Genomic DNA, 22,966 nt, shown 5'->3' with positions numbered 1-22,966 from the left:
GCCTTGCACGCGGCCGACCCGGGTTCAAATCCCAGCATCCCATATGGTCCCCTGAGCACTGCCAGGAGTAATTCCTGAGTGCAGAGTCAGGAGTAACCCCTGTGCATCGCCAGGTGTGACCCAAAAACAAACAAACAAACAAAAAAATCAGGTTCATTTTCCCTAGTTCTCAGTTCTGGATGTTTATAAAACTAGTCAGCTTCAACTTCCAGTCATAGCTATTTACATGTACTAGGGCTTGCAATGTCCCAAGGGTCAGCCCACAGTTTACTGAAAAATTACTGTTTTGGTTGGAGAGTCAACAAATTTGTGTGGTTTGCTATAGATTTTGGGCACACAAATCGTTGTGTTCCTTTTTTTCTTCAGTACCAGGGATCAAAGCCAGGATGTCACATATGTACTACATTGAGCCAGATCTTCAGAACACAAGTTTTTTGTCTTAAATTTTTATGTCCCGAACCAAAAGAGATGCCAAAATTTCTCAAATAACTGATTTCCTAATACCTGGTCCAGCAACTCCACTTTAAGGTTCATTTTTGTAGATCCACTTGAGTGAATATACATGAGTATACCAAAATGTGAGCAGGGGCTGGGGTGGGCGACAGTACAGTGGGTGAGGCGTTTCCTTGCACAAGGCCAACTCATGTTCAATCCCCAGCATCACGTATAGTCTCCCGAGCACTGCCAAGAGTAATTCCTGATCACAAAGCCAGGAGTAAACCCTGAACATTGCCGGGTATGGCATCAAACAAGCAAAAAAAAAAAAAAAAAAAAAACAGTGTGCAGAAGGCATTTTATGGAATTCCTGTATACAAATTTCTGGAAGCTATTATAAACTTCCATCTAAACCACTCCCAGCACATTAGCACAACATAATGCTATGTGTGCTTCAAAAGAATGAGGTCAAATATGCAGAGAGTGAAAGACAGCTATGACAGTAACAAGAGCTAAGTCAAGAATAGTCTGTGTGGGGCTGCAGTGACAGCACAGCGGGGAGGGCATTTGCCTTGCATGTGGCCTACCCGGGTTCGAATCCCAGCATCCCATATGGTCCCCCGAGCACCGCCAGGGGTAATTCCTGAGTGCATGAGGTAGGAGTAAGCCCTGTGCATTGCCGGGTGTGACCCAAAAAGCAATTAAAAAAAAGTCTGTATGATACCATCAATGTAAGCCAATGATTAAAAAAAATTCACACACCCGCTCTGCTCCTATACTCAGGCCACTGAAGAACCCTCAAGACACTAAACTCTACCACTCCTGGGGACTAGAGTCTAGTGAGCAAATATTCCACTTAAAAAATACCTTCAAGTAAGGAAACAGGCACCACGCCTACTCCCACAGGTGAAACAACTTGAGCAACCTCCTAATATCCAAAAACACCCCCAATTATCCATTATCTCTACTTCAGAACCAGCCAGCCCCATGGCTCCGTGCGCAGTCACATACCTCTGTAAGTGGTAGATCTTGTGTGTGTACTGGCCTTTCTCACCATCCTTCTCATAAGGTTCATTCACCAGGACCTCCACGCCTTCACCACCGCCTGTTTCATTTTTGCTGGCCTCAGCCACGGAATATAGCTGCCCTACCTGATACTACAGGAACAGAGAGAATGAGTTATTGTTAACACAGAATCTTCTCGACAGTTACACGCCATTGAGCTGCTGATAACTATCTTGTGAGATCACGCTGGGACCCCCCCCCCGCCCCCGCCTTGCCTGGGACCTTATTCTCAGGTTTCACAGGGGGACCTTGTTCAAATCCACCCAAAACAACTGCGGATGTTGCTCCATGCGCCTCCCCCTCCCCAGTCTGTTTCATTTCACCTGCTTCCCACTGTCCCTGATACTCCAGACTTAAGGAGGCATTCCACCCCACGCCAGCCCCTCCCCCACCCTTACCAAAAAATGGATTACAGATTTCCCAGTAGCTTTCACCCTGGATTTGCCTCTGGTATTAAGACCCCCCAAACAAGACCTGGGTTGCCTGCTAGAAGTCTGTTTATCCTACCTTTGAAGATATCCTAAGACCTGACTTTTTTTTTTTTGTCTTTTGGGTTCTTTTGTTTTTTGGGCAACACCCAGCAGTGCTCACGGGTTACTCCTGGCTCTGCAATCAGGAATCACTCCTGGCGGTGCTCAGGGGACCATGTAGGATGCTGAACTCGGGCCAGCCACGTGCAGGTACAGCCCTACCTGCTGTACTATGGCCATGGCAAGACATCCTGTGAAAGAAAATCATCCCGTGCCCTGCAAATCTCACAGCCTCGGCTGTAAAACTGGCTCATCGTACAGCTCCTTCTCAAGTGCTGGACTCATTCTCTCCCTGCCTGCAGCTCAGAAGCCCCACGGACGGACACCCACCTGCGGGGGCTTCCCAGGTTCCGTGTGGGGCTGAAGCAAGGGCTCTGTTTCCGTGTCAGAGAGCACAGCCCACGCTCTGTGCTGGCGGGGAGCACCTTCGCTGCTGGCGCTTACTAGAGGGCAAAAGCCTGGTTTTCTTTTATTTGGGTCACATGCCACCCTATCAAGTCACCAGTCAAGATCACTGGCCTCCTCTGACCTCCCGGGACAACTCAGTGTAAGGGCCAGGGACTTGGCCGGCACCCAGGCCTGGCCCATCTGCCGCCTCCTCTCTGCGGGAAGTTGTCCAGAGGAAGAATGAAGATGAAGAAGAATGGAAAGCAACAAAGAGCACAGGGAGTTACCCTCCAATCACTACCAGTGATGAGAAACATAGTTGGTTTCCGGTTCATGTTGAGGGGTGGATAAAATTCTCCTCACCCCCTCACCCCTGTGCCTTTTTTTTTCTTTCTTTTTTTTTTTTTTGCTTTTGGGGTCACACCCACTGTTGCACAGAGGGTTACTCCTGGCTCGTGCACTCAGGAATTACTCCTGGCGGTGCTCGGGGGGACCATATGGGATACTGGGAATCGAACCCGGGTTGGCTGCGTGCAAGGCAAACACCCTACCCGCTGTGCTATCACTCCAGCCCCTCCCCTGTGCCTTTTCTCCAGTCCGGTCTCCCAGGGGCAACACCGTTCCCTTCTGAGGAGCAGAGACTGAGCTCTGGGCAGCTGCCCCTTATGCCACCGCCTGCACCAGCGGGGAACAGAGGCAGTTTCCAGGACTTTTCCCTCTCCAACCTCCAAGCCTGCTCTACCAGCAGCCTCCTAGGTACAGAGGGGGATTCTGGGGCAAAATCTGGAAGGTAGCAGAACATGGCAACTCAAGCTCAAGATTCTCAAAGGATCAACTTCCAAAGCAAACACCCAATATAAAATGCCAAGGGGAACAGGAAAAGGAAAAGAGCTAAGAGGCTGGAGTGCGTGTGTAGCATGTGGTGGCCTGGGATGTGTCCCACCCCCTTTCCCCAGCACTGCTTGGGGTGTCCCTCAAGCAAACAAACAAAAACAGCCAAGCAAAGGCCTAGGCGAGTGACCAAGGCTCAGCTAATCCCAGGAAGAGGAACATCTGGATGAGAGCCAGTCACCTTGACCTTGCTAAGCCCGGCACCATCAGTGCTACCTCAGTGGCCCTGTGGGACCTCGAGCTGCTCCTGTGCCTCTCCAAGTGCAACCTCCTGCTGAGGCCCCTGTGAAAACCCTAGAGTGGGTCAGGGTTTGGGCGCGTCAGGGGCTCCTGGCAAAGCCCAGTCGCTGTTTCAGAGGAGTCCCGAGGGCACCTAAGCACTGACTCAGCAATCCTCACGGGCAGGTGGGGGAAAGAGCTTGGTGCAGGGGACAGGGTTTCAGGGTTTCCGGTGGTGACAGGGCCCAGGGAAGGGGCCCCCAGGCAGAAACTAATCCCCTTCATTTGTTTCCTCTCCAGCAGCCAGGAATCAGAGGGCAAGCTCTAAGAGGATCAGTGGTCGGGCTGGCATCTTCACCCTCTAATCTCTCTTGATATTCTGATCCTTTAATTCCAAAGAGACAAGTGAAGGCAGCTTTGTTAATCCAAAAGGGTAAGTAAGGCTGGCCTCCTCCAGTTGGAAGTGAGGGACGCTTCCTGTCAGAGGGTTCCCTATGGCTTACAGGCTCTGCAGCCCGGAAGGCAAAGGAGCTGAGGAATCAGAGAGCTGGGGAATAGTGAGGTGAGAACATCCCACCAAAGGGCCCTAAGTGAGCAGATTCCAGCCTCACAGGTCTCAGACAGTGAGCCCCGCCCTTGAGATCTGTTCCCTGTTCCGAAGAGCAAGACATTCGGCTAAGAAAGACAGACTCCAGGGGCTGGAGATGTCCAGGGGGCAGGGCACCTTGCACACGGCTGACCCGAGTCCGACCCCTGGCACTACGTATGGTCCCTGAGCCTCACCAGGAGTAAGCACAGAGCCAGGAGTGAGCCCTGAGCACCACTGGATATGGCCCCCCCCCAAAAAAAAAAAAGAAGAAAAGAAAAACAGACTCAAAGATAATACAGTGGGGAGGGGTTTTGCCTTGGATACGGCCAATATAGGTTGAGTCCCCAGCACCCCATATGATCTCCCAGAATAACCACGTGCAAACCCAGGAGTAAGTCCTGAGCCGGGCTAGGTGTGGTTCCAATACTTTGGTGAGCTGTGACTCGGGGACCAGGAAGATGTGGCTGTGGTCCTGAAATGCTGACACATGGGGACAGGCGAGAAGCTCAGAGGCCTGGAGCAAAGGCTTTGCAAGCAGCAGCCCCAGGTTCAATACCCAGAACTGCATGGTCTACCAGCACACCATGTGCACTGTCCCCCCACCCCGGCCCCAAATAAAATCCCCAGGAGATCCCCCAGGGGCCGAGGAGATGGCTCAGAGGGCTGGAGGGTGTACTCTGTGTGAGGGGGATCTGACTCTGACCCCCAGCACCGTCAGGCGTCACTCCTGAGCACTGAGTGAGCACATCTGCCTTTGGGGGCATACGTGGAGCACCACTGGGTGAGCACAAAACAAAACAAAGAGGAAGGAAGAAGCACTGACATCAAGAAGGTGCAGTCGGTCCCACCCACGCGCTCCTGGCAGCCCAGTACTCAATACCTCCCCGCAGCGAGGAAACTGCCCAGCCACGACACAGTGTGGGGGAAAGGGTGAGCCGCCCTGAGCTAGGACATGAGTGGACGTACCCATACATCCAACAGTCAAGCATGCGCTCTGCTGCAGGACGCCCACAAAGCCTGGCTACTCGGCCGCTAGGGTCACCCCCAGAACACTGACTCAGGCCAGCAGGTGGGAAAGCTAGACTGCTTCTCTTCTCCCCACACATCAGAGAACTCACCAGGGCCTCAAATCATGACTTTCAAACAGGAAGTGAAACCCACCGCGTCACAGGTACTGGGCTGTTCCCATGCGATCAAGGAGTCAGCATGGGGTTACGGACAGGCTCTGGGAGGGTCGAGCAGCACTTGTTACTTCTGATCTTGGGCGGGAGAGGCAGCTCAAAGCGCTGGAGCACATGCTCTGTATGCGGAGGACCGGGTCCACCCCAGCATCGCATGGTCCACTATGCAACCTACAGAGAGTGACCCCTGAGAACCAGTAAGGCCCCCAAACTACAGATAAATTTAAAAATAAGATTTTAATGGAGCTGGAGAGATAGTTTGTGGGTAGGGTACTTGCTTTGCATGTGGCCAACCCAGCTCCACATAAGGTTCTCAGAACCCCATCAAGAGTGATCCCTGGGTACATAGCACGAAGCCTGGGGCCCAAAAGTGAATGAATGAATGAATGAATGAATAAAAAGTAGTATTTTCAGTTCTTCTGGAACTCTTAAGGTTCAAGCTATCAAAAGAGAAGCTTCTGGGGCTGGATCAATAGCACAGCGGGCAGGGCATTTGCCTTGCACGCGGCCAACCCAGGTTCGATTCCCACCACCCCATATGATCCCCTGAGCACTGCCAGGAGTAATTCCTGAGTGCAGAGCCAGGAGTAACCCCTGTGCATCGCTGGGTGTGACCCAAAAAGTAAAAAATAAATAAATAAATAAACAACAAAACAAAAGAAAAGCTTCTACTTCAGGGGACTGGAGCGATAGTACAGTGGGTAAGGGGTTTGCATTGGACACGGCCGACCTGGGTTCGATTCCCAGCATCCCATATGGTCCCCTGAGCACTGTCAGGAGTTAATTCCTGAGTGCAAAGCCAGGAGTAGCCCCTGTGTATCTCCAGGTATGACCCCAAAAAGCAGAAAAAAAAAAAAAAGAGAAGCTTCTACTTCAGCCTTACCCAACCCATGCACTGCTTTCTCATCAGCAGTTTCTGGCTGCCAAAGGGTGAAATGAATTCTAACTAGCATTTACTTCCCAAGTTTTTGCTTAGACTTTCAGTTCTGTTTGCCCCACCCCGTCACTTCCTCAATACTTGGGGGCAAAGAAAAATCACTACCGAGAAACTCCCCATCGCTGGCTGACGCTCTCCAGACGAGTTCCCCTTTTCCTTAGTCAGGCCCCACTGTAAGTCATCAGCATTTGCTGCTGTGCAATCCGAACTACAGAACAGTCAAGGGGGGACTCAGGGCAGTGCTGGACCCTGAGTACTGGAAAAGGGCTAGCAGCACTTCGCAAAGACACCCCTACCCTCCAGTGCCCGGAGACACTCCCTAGATTGGGAAAGGCATTGGCACTAAGATTACAGAAATGACACCACCAGGGAAGGAGGGAAACAGAGGGGGCAAGCAGGAAGACAACACTGGGGCAAGGGTCAGGGGCCTGGGGCTGTCTCTATGTAGAGTTGAGGTACCTCTGCGTCTCTTAACCAACACCACGGGCAGCAAGGGACCCAAATCACAATAAATAAAACTTAAAAATGTGTCTGCTGGGGCCAGAGCAATAGCACAATGGGTAGGGCACTTGCCGTGCATGCAGCCCAGGTCTGACCCCCAGCACAGCCTGTGCTCCCCCAGCACCACCGGGATGGGTACCTAAGCATAGAGCCAGGAGTAAGCCCTGGGCACCACTGGGTGTGGCCCCCAAACAAAGGAACAATAAAACAAAATGTGTCAAGGCTGGATGACAGCACAGAGGGTAGGGCGTTTGCCTTGCAAGCGGCCAACCCAGGTTCGATTCCCAGAGACCCATATGGTCCCCTGAGCACTGCCAGGGGTAATTCCTGAGTACGGAGCCAGGAGTAACCCCTGTGCATCGCTGGGTGTGACCCAAGAAGGGGAAAAAAAAGTATCTGTCAAGGGGACAGGTTGCAGGTGGGAGGGAATCTGGGGTCTCTGGTGGAGGGATATGAGCAATAGCAGTGGGATTAGAGTTGGAATACTGTATGCCTGAAACCCTATTGTCAACATGCTGGTAAATCAGTGTCTAAATAAAAAGGGAGAGAGGGAGAGAGTAAGAGAAGGAGGAAGAAGGGAGGCAGGCCCTATAAAAAAATCCATCTAGGGGCCCAATTCAGGTTCAATCCCCAGCATCCTATGTGGTCTCCCAGGAATGATCCGAGAGAAGAGCCAGGAGTCAGCCCTGGGCACCACTGGGTAGGATTCAACCACCACCACCACCATCCTGCCCCAAATCCATTCACCCCTGGACACCACAGACACTAATCACCCAGTAACTATTCCTGAGTTCCTGGGACACGTCTTCCTGACTAAGGAGGGGGAGGGACCTGGCATAGCAGCGTCATCATATAATGTATGATTCAGAATTTACTTGTATGTCCTGTTAAGTATGCAAAAAGCCTAAGATCCCCTAACTTCAGGGTAACAACCTTGCCCAGCTTCCCTTGATGTAACCATGATGGTACCCTTATCTTATGATATTCTTGCTGTGCTGTAATCCCAACGTCATTTCTGCACGTGATGTCATGATGTAACCCCAATGTTGTTTCTGCACTCGATGCCCATGACTGTACTGTCTGTCTCATGCTAGATTAAAAAGTCACATGCCTCACAGATGCTCCATACAAGTGCTTTTAGAACCCCTGATTCCCAGGCCAATAGTTTCAGGTGCTTTGCCTAGCTATGGTCCCGGCCCAGCTAGCCAGGGTAAAGAAAGACCTCCTCGTTTTACTACCAAATCTCTGTCTTGGCGTGCCTGGTTAAGTGAAGTTTGGTTATAACAAGCAGACCCCCAGGAGTGGAGTTTCAAAGCTAAGGACGTGCTGGGCCTTCCCGCTTGGTGTCCTGGTTTAGCGGATCTTCACTGGCGTTTTCATAACCTATTGTTTTCGTAACCAGGGCTTGGGGCTGGAGATATAGTACAGTGGGCAGAGCGCCTGCCTTGTACAAAGCCAGCCCAGATTTGATTTCTGGCTCTCCTGGTCCCCTGAGCTTGACAGGAGTGATCCCTGAGTGCAAAGTCAGGAGTAAGTGCTGAGCACAGCTGGGTGTGACCCCCGACACACCCTACCTCAAAAAAAAAAAAAAAAAAAAAAGATGGCAGGTGACAGGACTGGAGAGGGGAAAAACAGCAATTAAGGCACTTGTTTTGCATGTTACTGACTCTGGTTTCCAGGAATGACCTCCAAACACAGAGCCAAGAATACCTCCCTGAGCACTACTGGCCCAACCATCCCCCCAAACCCCCCCCCAAATAATAGAAAAATTCCCCAAATGATGACCCACACCTAGGAAGGTGTGAGTTAGCAAAGTTCCCCAAAACAACAGTCGCCAGCACAAGCACATGGTTCCCATGCAGCAGCTCCACTCTCCTGCTCCAGGCCCTCTCCTGGAACCCTCGAGGCAATCCCACAGTCCCTTCCTCCCCGACCTTGGTCCTCTCTCTCATCCCCCTTCTGGGGCTTCCTGCTCATGCTGGAGGTTCACCTGTGGCTCCCTCCACCATCCCCATAGCTCGTCTTAGATGTCCAGCCCACCAGCATCAGGAGATCCTCTACAGGACTAACGCCTGCTCGCCCTCTCCGGGGAGCACTGCTCTGGGAGAACTGTCTCACTCACAGTGTGCTGCAGGAACCAGCAACATAGATCAAAGGCCTGGAGCATGTTTCAATCCCCAGCACCTGTGGTCCCCAAGCACCCCTGAGCACTGAGTCAGGAGTATCCCTCAAGCACTGCCAGGTGTGGAGCAAAATCCCAAAATGAAAAAAATAAATAAATAAATAAAGTGTGTGCAGGCTCCGCTGGCCTGATTTCATTTTTCAGAGGCCCACTTCATGTTGGGACCAGAGTGTAAGGTATTTCAGGAGCTTCGTGCTGGTGATGCAGGGACGAGAGTGTCTGAGGGCACTGTCCAGCTGATGGACATCACCCCAAACCAAGCCTGAGTGGAAGCTGGGGGCAGGGGAGGGCAGGCAACGGTGAAGGAAGCAAAGCACAAGTCTCCGAGAGAGGACATGGAAGGAAGTTCAGAGAAAGGGTGGGTCCTGGGAGACGGACAGCTTTCTGCTCTCTAAGAGACCAACTCTGAGTCAGCACGACCTCTGAACCTCCTGGTGGCAAATCGTGCCAGAAACCCGTACACAGGGAGGAGACGTCAGGCTCAGGAACCATAAAAGGACCGCGGGCGAGCCAAGCCCATTCGTTACTCCCTGCCCTCCGTAAAAGGAGGCTTCTGGGCCTCGGCCTTCCCCACAGCACCCAGAATGTGGCTGGGGCAGGCTGTGGAGACTTCCTGTCCCGCTGGTTCGTTGCACAACTAGAGCGAGCCATGCACACTCCTCAGCCCAGTCACGGAGGGCCACAGACACATGCACTTAATCCCTGAATGACGCGTCCTGAACAGGCACGGGCCCAGGAGGTAAAAGGGGCTGCTTTAATCTCGATTCAGTCATCTCGTGTGCCAAGAGCTCGAGGCAGTCTGCCCAGCTCCCCAGATATACAAAGTGGGTGCCTTCCATCACAGACTGATGATCTGTCAGGACAAACAGAAAAACAATCCCGAATGGGGGCCACTCAGAGTCCAACTCGGCCCATGGCCACAGGCAGTGCTACGGAGCTATGGGTTAAGAGAAAGGAAAGGGACTTACCTCGTCCACAGACACAGGCAGGATGACACGACTGCAAGAGAAGGAAAACAGTATCACCTTCAGGCTCTGAAACCTGCCCATGGCTCTTAAGGCAGAGTGTCAACATAGTGTCAAACATTTTGTTGCGGATGACACTTTGTTCACCATCAAAACCCAGCAGAAAATGACCCCCTCAGTGCTTTGAGGCCAAGACCTTCTGTGCCCTGCTGGCATCCTGTTTAGAGCCCTGTGACACAATGCACACCTGTCCCCTCACCACCAGAGATTTCCCAGGTCTCACACTGGAGTCATCTCCTCAAGTAATATTTTGAAGAAAACTATCGTAAAGCAGGAGGGGAACTGAACCGCGTGTAGCTGACCCAGGTCCAATCCCTGCACCATGTCCTCGATGGAGCCCCCTGACACATGCTAGCAGTGACCCCTGAGTGCAGAGCCACAGCCTCGCCTGAGCATAGCCGGGTACGGTCCCAAAACAATCAAACAAAAAACTTGCCGGGGAGGAGCAGACAGTACAGCAGGGCGGGGCACTTGCCTTGCACACAGTCAACCAGTGCCATCCCCAGCACCCCAAGTGGTCCCGCAGCTGTGCCAGGACTAATCCCTGTGCACAGAGCCAGGAGTAAGCCCTGGGCACCACTGAGTGTGCCCTCCTAGAAAACAAACGAAGAAACCTCGTCAATGAGTCTGGTGACACAGGCCGACACAGGAAGACCGAGCCCCACAAACACTGAAACCAAGATGAGGTTTGGGACTCAGAGAGTCAGAGCAGGGGGTGACTCACATCTCTGTGGACACAACCTCCCAACAACAGCCTTTCTCAAGGTGAAAGACTAGGAAGCAGTATAGCTCCTAGAAGGATGAATCACCTTACAGGCAAACAGCAGCAATCTCTGTACAGGCAGGGAACGTCACGTAAGCCACTACCATAAAGCCACAGGGCGGGAACACTCAACTTAGACCCTGATCCCCAGAAGCAGACTAGCAGCGCCCTAACTGGGGCAGGAGAGATAGTACTAGAGTTATGGCATTTGCGTACATGAGGTCAAGCCCAGTTCAAATACCAGACACCATATCAGGTCCCCTGAGGACCTCCAGGAGGGATCCCTGAGCACAGAGCCAGGAGTGAGTCCTGAGCACCGCTGAGTATAGGGCAGTGCCCCACTCACCTGCAAACAAACAAAAGCACCCCAACCCATCACCATCACTTTTCCTCCTTTATTTTTCTTTTTTTGGCTTTTGGCCCCCAGTGGTGCTCAGGGCTTACTCCTGGCTCTGCACTCAGGGATCACTCCTGGCAGGCTCTGGGGGCCATATGGGATGCCAAGGATCGAACTTGAGTGGGCTGCATGCAAGGAAAGTGCCCTACCCACTATGCTATCCCTCCTGCCCCTCTTCCTCCTTAATTTCAGTGACCACTGACTATTGGTGGTACCACCAGGAGTGTGACAGAGAAGCCCTGGCAAGCAAAGTTTCCACAGAGGTATAAGGGCATGTGGCACTTCTCTAGGTGGCTTGCATTTGTAACAGAGCAACAGCCATCATCCACCCCCATCCCGCCGCTCCCTGCCCCCCCCCCCCCCACACACACACACACTCAAGGCTGTAAGGCCCAAGAGCTGAAACAAAAAAGGCCTGGTTGAGTTCAGGCAAATGAACCAAGTCCCAAGCTGAGCAACTCAATTCCCAGGCCCCGGGCTGGCACCCGCTAGAGAACCTTCTGCATTTCGAATCTGTGGGTCCACCAGTCATGATCCTGGCTCAGCCTGGTACACAGTCCACTCATTACTTTCTAATTCCACAAGGATCCCCCACGTAGAAAAAGCACCAGGAGGGGGGGTCTGAGAAAAAAACATGCTAACGGGAAGCTGCCATGCAGAAAGTAACAGGAAAAACAAAATGGGCTCCAAGTATTTACTGCCTGCTAACTTCCCTCCTCCAAAACGACTCAAATAACGGAAATCCTGCAGGTTATTGGATGCTGTCACCAATGCTCCCCTGCCATTAGAGAAAGCCGACGGTGCAGAAAAATACTTCTAACTCGGAGGCCAGAATTTCTGCACCCTCAGAAGAAACTTCCTCGAAAACAATAAGCCTTTCATCTTCAAGAGCAGCTGCAAAAAAAAAAATAATAATAATCACATCCAAGAATTTTCAGAAATCAAGGAGAACCCTGTTTAAGGAAATGTCAGAAAAATCAACAGGGACTACCTTCAGATCCTGGGTGGGTACCCATCTCCCCTGAAAAGAGCCAGGAGACATCAGCCAGTTCTTGACAGGATGCTGAGAGGATGTTGACCTTACAGCTGCACACCCAGCTGCCTCTCCCTGGATCCTTGGGAGCCAAAATGCTCCAGCAGTGAGAGAGGACAGGGCCACAGAGATAGCGCTGGGCCACAGCAGGAGCTGGGCTCACCTCAGCATGACCTTCAGTCGCACCCTCCTCAGCGCTGCAGCGCTGCAGCCTCATACTAATACCTCAGAGCCCCCCCCCCGACCCCCACCCAGAGAAGCACACACACTGCACAGGTTGGGTAGGACGAGGGTGCAGATGCCAGGCGGACTCTGCAGCCCCAGAACTGAGGATCGTTCCCCTGCAGACTTCAAGAGAACAAAGGACGGAAAGGGAGGCTCTCACTTCAAAACTCACTCAGATCTCTTCTCAAGGTCTCTCCTTCCCTGCCTGCCCTGCCTCAAAAACTACAGATCTCCACGGGGGCTTGGATGCCTCTGGGAGTGGGCACAAGGACAGGAGATGGGAAAAGCCCATCAACGGCACACAAGGCTGGCAACACACCATGCTCTCCTCTTGTCAACATCCCAGGCTTCCCCCTCGCCATGGAGCCCCGAGCTCCGGATCAACATCAGACTGGGTGGTGGCCAGAAATAGAGGTGGAGGCACCTCAAATACGCTCTTCAGATGAGGTGTCAAGCTGGGATGACACTTGGATTAGTGCTTCTTTTGTTAGCCCAAGTGCCACATTATGCCCTAAATGTCCTAAAACCCTTTACAGAGCAAATTGAGGAGAAAGGGAACGTCCCTGCGCGGACAGCCTGGAGCCGGCCTGGCGCCAGCCCCACAAATATCCACCTGGGTACCCGGCAGGACCCACTAGTTGCTACCTTGTCAGACAGCTCCCACTTCCAGAGCACCCGAACTGCTTCCCAGCACTGCCCACCCACACCTCTCCACCTCCAACCCTTGCCCGGGAAGCCGAGATCCCCTGTAAACGCAGCCGCCTTGGACAAACCACCCTTTTCTGGGCTGGAAAGCTAGCACAGTGGCTAGGGTGACAGCCCTGCACACAGCCTCCAGGGCTGGATGGAGCCTCAGGACCCCAGGTGATCCTCCAAAGCCTGCGGGGAGTGAGTAAGCCCTGAGAAAAGTCAGGTATGGCCCCCCACCTCCTCCCCAAATTATCACTCCTCCGCAGGTGGGGAGGGTCCACAAAAACCCTAGATGTTTCCTGGAGTGTTTCCAGGAGCTTCAGAGACTGTCTCTGTACTGCAACATTTCAGGAGCCTGAACATCTCCACCTGCCTTCAGGAGAGCCCATCTCCCTGCAAGTTCCACCTAAGTTTCCCACCACCGCCCGCTCCCCAACACCCCTCCTCCCGTCTTCGCACTCTTTCCTCAATGAATGGCTGAGTGGGACCGCCTGCAATTCCTCCAAGCCATTTCCCCAACTCTCTGCCAACGGGCAGGAGCATCCCCTGGAGAGGCCGCCCCAGCCCGCCCGCCTCCAGTCGCGATGGGATGGATGTCCATTCCCCGCTCCGCGACAGCCTCCTTCCAGGCGGGCTCTGCCCCATCCCGTCCTACGCGGGCAGCCCGGCCTCCTCACCTGCCCACTGCCCCCGCTCCTCCCGCAGCCTCGGCCCTGCTCTTCCTCCCGCCCTGCCCGGGCGCCGGCGGCAGCCCGCACCCCCGCGCGGTCCGCGCCCTGCTCTCCCCGACCCTTCCCCTGTCACTCAAGGCCTCTCCTCCCGCGGCCCGAGATGTCCACGCCCAGGACCCAGGCCGTCCTCGCCGGCCTCCGCTCCCCTCTGGGCGGGAAGCCCCTCGCGGGGTCGGGCGCCCCGGCCCCTCCCCGGCCCCGCGGGCCTGCGTGCCCTTGTCCAACTGCCCCTCGCCCCACTCCTCGGGCTCCCGCAGCCCCCGCGGCGGCCCGCTGCAACTCTCCGTCCGCGCGCTCGGCCCTTCCCCGCGCCCTGCCCGCGCTCGCCGCGGTCTCCTTGACCGCGCCTCGGGCCCAGCTCGGCCCTCCCGGTGCCGTCCGCCTCCCCTCCGGCCTGCGCGGCCCTCCCGGCCCCCGGGGCCGCGCCGCAGGTGCTGTCCGCGCCCGACCCCGCGGCGCCTCCGCGCCCAGGCCCGGGCCGAGCCTCGCCGCGCTCCCCGCGGACGCTGCCCATCCCCTCGCGCGCCGTCCTCCCGCTGCATCCCCTCCGAGGTCGTCCTCCCCGGCCGTCCCTGCCTCCTCGCGGCCGCGCGGCCCGGGGACACTCACTACTCCTTGAGCAGCACCATGTCGCCCGGCGGCTCGGCGGCTGCCCGCCCGCGTCCCGGCGGCCGCTGTGCCCGCGGTCTGCTCCGTCCCCGCCGCCCCGCTGCGTGGCCGCGCCGGCTGCCGCCCCCCGGCCCCGCCGCCTCTCGCGCCGCCGCCTCTCGCGCCGCCGCCGCCGCCGCCGCCCGGACTCTGGTTCCGCAGCGCCGCGCGGGGCGGGGCGTCTCTGCGGCAACCGGGGCGTCACACGCCGCGGGCGCGCTGACGTCACGCGGGCCCGCGCGGAGCCCCGCCCCGCCTCACGCCCCGCGGGGGAGTGCCCCGCGCGCGCCGGGTCCCGGTGGCCTCCAGGACCCTCGCCGCGACTGTTTCTCTGCATCCGGGATAGAAGTACCTGTACGCAGAGTCCGTCCGGGTGGGATGGGTTGAAAACCAAGAAACGGTTTTGTGCAGCGGTGGAGGATAGTACAGTGGGTAGGGCCTTCGCTTTGCACGCAGCTGAGCCGAGCCGGGCTCCATCTCCAGCATCCCAGAATCTCCCGCATCTCAGATCGCTGCCATCCTGTGTGGTCCCGCCACGAGTGACCCTTGAGCCCAGAGCCAGGAGCACCGCAGGGTTCCCAAACAACACTATCTCCACTAAGATTTCTTTGCAGGCTCTTGGTGTAGTCATTTCATTCCATGCACATTTGCTAAGCGGCTGCTACCTAGTTCACAACCCTGTACGTTTGCTAAGAAGGGAACAAGGCAAAAAAAAAAAAAGTGGAAAAATTAAAAATAAAAGAAGGGAGGGGACAAGGGACAAGGCAGATAAGATCTAACCCTGAGGAACTCCAGGCCAAAGTGTATCTGGGGGTTACATGGGAAGGGGATTGCACAGCAAAGGCATCTCTGCCTCTTCTAAGCTGAGACCTGCAGGGTCGGCCTCAGCAGCATTGGTCAGGGGCAGAACACAGAGGGCAGAGGGCAGTGAAGAGCTTACAGCAAGAAGGGACCCAAGTTTGGGGGCTGAGGAGCTTAAGGGATAGGAAGGCGATTTCAGTTCAGATTGTGCAGTTTCTAGCAGGTGAACATAAGGTGTTTGGGCTCCATCCTAGCATGGGGAAATGGGAGCTGAAGAGTCCTTCTAGGTTAAGAGTTTGGGGTGTTTGTTTTTTGCAGTGCCACACACTGTACTCAGAGCCTCACATACAGGAGGCAAGTGCTCTGTCACTGAGTTACAAGCCTGACCTAAGAGACTAAGTGTGTTAAAGAATTCTGATCCAGGGGCTGGAGCAATAGTGCAGCGGGTAGGGCTTTTGCTTTGCACGCGGCTGACCCGGGTTTGATTCTGGGCATCCCATATGGTTCCCTGAGCACTGCCAGGAGTAATTCCTGAGTGCATGAGCCAGGAGTAAGCCCTGTGCATCACTGGGTGTGACCCAAAATGCAAAAAAAGAAAAAAGAATTCTGATCTGATCCAGGCAGCACCTGAGAAGTCTGGCCAATGGTATTTAGCTGAATCAAACTGGCTATCACCAAAAAAAGGTCTAGGTTCAAATACAGTTCACAAAGAGTTTTTATAGGCTATAGCAATAGGTTATATGTTTCTAGGGAAAACTCCTTTTTGGGGGTTTTGGGTCACACCTGGCAGTGCTCAGGGATTACTCCTGGTTCTGCACTCATGAATTACTCCTGGGCTTAGGGGACCATATGGGATGCCAAAGATCATGCCGGGGTTGGCCTTGTGCAAGGTAAGTGCCCTATCTGCTGTACTATCACTCTGACCCCTAGGAAAAACATTTTTTATTCAACATATATGGTGGTTGCTAACAGAGTTGCTAAAACATACAATAATTAGTATGATCAGTGATTAGTGCAATTTACTTTAAGTTACATATAGATTAATTATCTGTGACCTGTTTCTTGTTCCAGCAACTTGATTAGACTTGCTCTGTTGCTCCCTTGTGCTGTTCTTGTCATTTTGTGACTTATCACCCATTCATCTTTCTGTTTGTTTTGGGGCCACATCCAGCAGTGCTTAGGGGCTCAGGGATCACTCCCGTTGGGGCTTGGAGGACCCTATGAGGTGCCAGGGATTAAGCCTGGGATCAAGGTAGGGCATGTGCAAGGCCAGGCACATGCCCTACCTGCTGTACTATATCTCTCTTGCCCCAAATGATTCATGCACCTTTGCTCAGCTTCTAGTATGTGTCACTCAGAGGTCCTGCCTCTAATTTTCCCACTTCAGGTGAAGACTTATTCTGACTGCTGAGCAGAACTGGAAACCAGTAAGTTTCTGCAGAAACAGAGGTGGACATGGGCTAGGTCTAGGTCTGTTGTGGGAAATGGGGGGAAGGAATGGATTCAGTAGCAACAGGGATGGTAAATTCAGCAAGATGGGCTTATTTTCAGTCTGATTTGGTTCTTGAGCCGTACCCAGCATGAATTGCTCCCAACTCAGTGCTGAATAACTCTTGGTGGTGCTTGGGGGACAAAGTGGTGCTACTGTAGGATGCAAAACAGGTCCTCCAGCCCTTGAGCTTTCTCTTTGGCTCTGCAGGACTTGTTCATTAAATGGCTGAGAGGGTGAGAGGAGAGAGGGAGGAGGGGAGGAACCACCTTGGCTTCTGGCCTGGGTTCCCGGGAGGACATTCCTGCCCTTAGGAGGACACAGGAATGAGGTTTGCACTGGGGCCAAGAAAGTGACTGAAGGGACAGGAGAGAGAGAGAGAGAGAGAGAGAGAGAGAGAGAGAGAGAGAGAGAGAGAGAGAGAGAGAGAAGTCAGAAGGCTGAGCGCATGCCTGGACTGCACTAGGCCTCTGAGTTCAATCCTGGATACTGCCCAATGCTGGGTATAGCCCTGTAAGTCCCTGGCACTGGGTATGGCCTTGGCAGCCCCCAACGCTGACAAACCTGAGCAACCTAGCATAATGAGCTCTTACCCTTGAACATCTGGCCAAATTCCTGGGAGTTCCCTCTCCCTGCAAAAGAGATAGAGAAGAGAGAATGACGCAGGTGACCACATAGCTGCTCAGTGTGACTGCGCCCTAGGACAGCTCAGCTATTACACCTGTGGGCCATTCATTCATAAAATCCCAGGGTGGCAGCATGAATTGCCCCAGAAATTTAACACTGTTGAGGCTGGAGTGATAGCACAGCGGGTAGGGCGTTTGCCTTGCGCGCGGCTGACCTGGGTTTGATTCCCAGCATCCCATATGGTCCCCTGAGTACCGCCAGGGGTAATTCCTGAGTGAAGAGCCAGGAGTGACCCCTGTGCATCTTTTGCTTTTTGGGTCATGCCTGGCGATGCACGGCAAACACCCTACCCGCTGTGCTATCGCTTCAGCCCCTAATTAATTAATTTCTAAAAAAAGAAATCTAACGCAGTTCTCTCTTATCTCTCTCTCTCTTTTTTTTTGCAGGAGGTGGGGGTTGGGGGCCATACCCTCAAAGATATGTTTCTGGTTCTGTGCTCAGGAGTAACTCCTGGCTGTAGTCACGGGACTATAGGTGGTGCTAGGGATTTGAACTGAGGTCTGTAGGATGCGAGGCAAGTACCTTAATCCCTGTACTATCTCTTTGGCCTCAAACCCAGGTCTCTTGAGAGCAGACCACAAGAAGAGACAGTCTGACCCCAAAGTCTATGATTCGGTAAGTGGCCTGGACCCTGGTCCCCAAGTTCCTAACTTTGGGCCTTCTCTCCTACCTATCAGTGAGCAGTCACTTAACAATAGCCCTGTGCTGGCTCTCCAGGAAGTAACCAAACCCAGACTTCTGGGAGCTTGCAGTCTAGTTGGGAAAACTACATTTTTACTCATCCACTCAATAAATATTGATTGAGCTCCTGGCCCTGTCCTGGGCCTTTCTCTAGGAACTCAGGATACAGAGGTAACCAAGAAAAGTGAGGACCTTCCATTATTCAGAGAGAGGGGAAGCACGGATACAGAAGTAACTTTGAGGGGTGTAAATGTGTTAGAAGAGGCGGTCAGCAGGAGGGGAGGTCCTGGCGCAGTGTGAATTGGGTGGGCTAGAAAGACTCAAAGGAGGCAAAGTGGAGACTGAGATCTGAGCAGAGATGAATGATTGACAAGCTGGTTAGCATAGCAGTTAAGGTGCTTGCCTGGCGCACAGTTGACCTAGGTTTGATCTGTAGCACACCACATGATCCCCCTAGTTCCACCAGGAGTGCTCCCTCAGCAGAGAGCCAGGAGTAATCCCTGAGCACCATCTGGTGTGGTCCCCAAATGGAGAAAATGCCATAAAACAGTTGTTCTGCTTCTTGCTTCTTATGGTCCACACTGGGTGGTGCTCAGGGATCACTCCTGGTGGGGCTTGGGGGACCATTTGGGGTGTGGGATCAAACCCAGGTCATCCATGTGCTAGGCAAGAGCCCTTCCCACTGGGGCTGGAGCAATAGCACAGCATGTAGGGCGTTTGTCTTGCACGCGCCCGACCCGGGTTCTATTCCCAGCATCTCATATGGTCCCTCCCTGTGCATCACCAGGTGTGACCTAAAAAGCAAAAAAAAAAAAAAAAAAAAAAAAGAGCCCTTCCCACTTCACGATCTCTCCAGCCCCTTGTTCTGTTTTGTTCATCTATTACTCTGGCAGACTTTGCTTCAGCTTTGCATGGGCCCCACTGTGAGCCAAGGTCCCACTTGTGGAACCAGATACCCTGGTGCCTAGTGCTTTGGAGTCCCACCAGCCCAACAACTTTTTACCTGTGTGATTTTGTGTCAGTTACTTAACCTCTCTGTGCTCAGTCAGCTTCTTCATTTATAAAATAGGGCACTGCCCAGTGCCTGCCTAGCAAGACTCTGGGAATCATTAGATGCCACAGTGCAAATCCTGGTTTGGGGCAATACATGGCACATTTTCATATTACTGGGGGAACGGGGAACTGGGAGGAGAAAGAGGGACATTACTGCCCCTCAATGCTGCTTCTCCAGGGCACAAGAGATACCACAGGGGCCAGGGATGCATGCTTCGCATGTGTGTGGAACCCGTTTGTTCCCCAATGCTGATTGCCCTCTGACCACTGCCAGATGTAACCCTGAAGGTGCCCCAAGCTCTGCCAGTATGCCATCGTGGTCTTCAGCTCTGCAGGCCAGAGCATTGGACCTCCCCAGCTTTTGAGTAGAATATAGAGGTGTGCCCCCAGCCCTACTCTTTGAACTCTGAAGGCCTGAAAACAAAAGAAATGAAAGAGCTCTTTCAGGAACTCAGCTTAAAGGCAGAAGAAGGGTCAGAGAACTAGTACAGAGGTAAGACACTGGCCTTCCTTGTGGTTGACCCGTTTCAATCCCTAGTACCCAGTATGTTCCCCTGAGCATCATCAGGGGTGACCCATGAAAAATAAAATTTAAGTTTTTTAAAAGGAGTGGGAAAAGTGAATCTTTAATGTTGCTGCAATATTTATACAAATAGATAAATTGATTGACTGATTGATTGATTGATTGGAGGTTGCACCCAGTGGTGCTCAGGGTTTACTCCTGGCTCTGTGCTGAGGGATAACGCCTCGCAGGCTTATGGGACCATGTGGGATGCTAGGGATAGAACCTGGGTCTGCATGTGCAAGACAAATATCCTACCCACTGTTCAATTGCTCCAGCCCCAAGAGAGAAGCTTTTGTCGGGAGGAGGTACACCCAGTGATGCTCAAGGGTTACTCCTGGCTCTGTATTCAGCAATTACTCCTGTTGGTGCTTGGAAGAACATACAGGATTCCAGGGATTAATCTTGGGTCAGCTGCATGGAAGCAAAGCGCCCTACCCACTGTACTATCTCTCTGGCCCCAAGTGCTGCTGCAATCTTTGCATATCTTTTCTCTTTGTCTTTCTTCATCTCCCCTATATTTCTTCACCTTCACTCCATCTCTCTAGCCTCTCTGACACTCTCCTCCTTTTTTTTTTCTTTTGACTTTTTGGGTCACACCCAGCGATGCACAGGGCTTACTCCTGGCTCATGCACTCAGGAATTACTCCTGGTGGTGCTCAGGGGACCATATGGGATGCTGGGAATCAAACCCAGGTTGGCCACGTGCAAGGCAAACGCCCTACCCGCTGTGCTATCGCTCCAGTCCTGACACTCTCCTCTTGCCTCTCTGTTTCTCCCTTCTAGCTCTCTTTACATTGCCTTCCCACATTTCTCTCCTCTCTGTCTCTCTTCCATCTCTCATTATGCTTCTGTCATTGCCTCCATCCTGCCTTTGGACCACTCCCTGCCTCCCATTTTCTTCCTCTCCTTGTCTCCCTGCATCCCTGCTGTCTCAGACTGATTCCCTAAGTAGCGCACCTTTGATCAGTTTCTCTCGTCTCACAGCTGCTGCCTCCCTTCCCCGTAGCTGTCTGCTCTGTTCTGCCTTAGCCTCTGTCCCTCCTTTGTTCCACACAGCTCACCATTCTGGCCTCCACAGTCTTCATCACTGCCATGCTGTAACCCATCTCCGGGTATCTCGGGGAGACTGTGTTTCAGTGTTTCCATCTTCTGCACTGCCCTTGCAGGCTGCTGAGAGCATGTTCTTCCCACAGCCTGTCTCTGTGCGCTGCAGCTTCTTTTGGGTTTATTTCTGTCTCTGCGTGCATGCGTGTACGTGCATGCGTGTGTGTGCGCGTGTGTGCATGTGTCTCTCTGCCTAAGGATTCAGCCCAGGACCACCCTATACATAGCCGGTACTCTTCCATTGAGCCTGCTCCCCAACCCTCTCCCTCTTTTTATGCATCATCGTCCAGCTGCGGACTCAGCAGTTATTCCCCACTGACCCCATTCTTGGCACCGCGGTGTCGCAGTGACCAGGGGATTGCACCAGGGGACAGTATGTGCCAGCTCAGGGAGCTTTCCTCCTAGTGGGAGACGGATAACCAGGCAAAGAGCGGACAAACACATGACCACAGCTGTCCGCTCGTCCCACAGAAGAGAGCGTGTGCCGGTCACAGCAGGCCTGTGAGGACAAGTCAGCTCTGCCCTGTACTTTGTCCGATGATTCCCTATTCCTGTTTGGGGTCTGTGGTTCACGCGAGAAGCCAGACTAGAGCATTTGTTCCATTTGTCATTCCATCTCTCACCAGGAACCAGGCTGGGGGTTACAGGGGGGAGAGGAGAGAAATCCCAGCCTACACAGGATCATCATTTAAAGCAAGACAAGTTTTTCTGCTAGAGTCAGGAATGAGCCATCACCTGACACCCCAAAAAGGTTAAGGAAGTCCCCCACCTCCCCTCTTCTACCTCTGCTTGTGTTTGGCATGCACAGAGTCAAAAGCTAGGATCGGGTGAAAAGCTATGCAACCCTTATGTTTAAAAAAAATTTTTTTAAGGGACTGGAGAGATAGCACAGCCAGTAGGGCGTTTGCCTTGCATGCAGCTGGGTTTGAGTCCCAGCATCCCATATGGTCCCCAAGCACCTCCAGGAGTAATTCCTGAGTGCAAAGCCAGGAGTAACCCCTGAGCATCACCGGGTGTGACCCAAAACACACACAAAAAAATTTTAAATGGGGACATTGGTGAGGCTGGCATGATAGTATAGTGGGTAGGGCACTTGACTTGCATGCAGCTGACCTGGATTCAGTCCACCATATTCAGCACCTCATATGGTCCCCAAGCACTGCCAGGAGTGATCCCTGAATGCAGAACTAGGAATTAACCCTTAGCATCATTGGGTGTGGCAAAAAAAAAACGAAACAAAAATGGGCACCCTAGGGGAACTAAAGAGATTGTAGAGCAAGTAGGGTACTTGACTTGTATGCGGCCAACCCAGGTTTGATCACTGGAAACCCATATGGCTCTCTGAACCTCACCAGGAATAGGTCTTGAGCACTGCCAGGTGTGGTTCAAAATTAAAAATAATAATAGGGCCAGAGAGATTGTATAGCAGGTAGGGTGTTTGCCTTGCATGCAGCTGACCTGAGTTTGATCCCAGGCACAGAGGCAGGAGTAAGCCCTGAGCACTGCCAGGTGAAACCCCAATCCCTGCTTCCACCAAATGGGAATAGCACTGTTGTCCCATTGTTCATTGATTTGCTCGAGCTGGCACCAGTAACATCCCCATTGTGAGACTTGTTGTTACTATTTTTGGCATATCGAATATGCCACGGGTAGCTTGCCAGACTCTGCCGTGTGGGCGGGATACTCTCGATAGCTTGCTGGGCTCTCCAAGAGGGACAGAAGAATTGAATCTGGGTCGGCCACGTGCAAGGCAAATGCCCTACCCACCATGCTATCACTCCAGTTCAACAAATGGGAATATTTTTTTTTAATTTATTTATTTTTAATTAGAGAATCACCGTGAGGGTACAGTTACAGATTTATACACTTTTGTGCTCATACTTCCCTCATACAAAGTTTGGGAACCCATCCCTTCACCAGTGCCCATTCTCCACCACCCGTAAACCCAGTGTCCCTCCCACCCTCCCCAATCCCATCTCCCCCCCACCCCACCCTGCCACTGTGGCAAGGCATTCCCTTCTGTTTTCTCTCTCTAATTAGCTGTTGTGGTTTGCAATAAAGGTGTTGAGTGGCCGCTGTGCTCAGTCTCTAGCCCTCATTCAGCCCGCAACTCCCTTCCCCCACATGGCCTTCGACTACAATGTAGTTGGTGATCGC

General features: G+C 53.1%; 1 protein-coding gene across 1 annotated transcript in view; it reads right to left on the bottom strand.

The window, feature by feature from the left end:
* The window catches only part of PITPNA (phosphatidylinositol transfer protein alpha), a 46,306-nt gene extending 31,748 nt beyond the window's left edge, over positions 1–14,558 (bottom strand). The window contains exons 1-3 of the mRNA XM_055133938.1: positions 14,391–14,558; positions 9,886–9,916; positions 1,447–1,592 (exon numbers count right to left, since the gene is read on the bottom strand). Of these exons, the coding sequence (XP_054989913.1) occupies positions 1,447–1,592; positions 9,886–9,916; positions 14,391–14,410 (197 nt within the window). The 5' untranslated portion in view covers positions 14,411–14,558. The remainder of the gene's footprint in view (positions 1–1,446; positions 1,593–9,885; positions 9,917–14,390) is intronic.
* Positions 14,559–22,966: the final 8,408 nt, after the last annotated feature.

The sequence above is a fragment of the Sorex araneus genome, chromosome 3 (genome assembly GCF_027595985.1).
Source record: "Sorex araneus isolate mSorAra2 chromosome 3, mSorAra2.pri, whole genome shotgun sequence".
In the NCBI taxonomy this organism is placed as follows: domain Eukaryota; kingdom Metazoa; phylum Chordata; class Mammalia; order Eulipotyphla; family Soricidae; genus Sorex; species Sorex araneus.
Note: the sequence above shows the minus strand (reverse complement) of the source record. Positions and strands in the feature narration are given on the sequence as shown.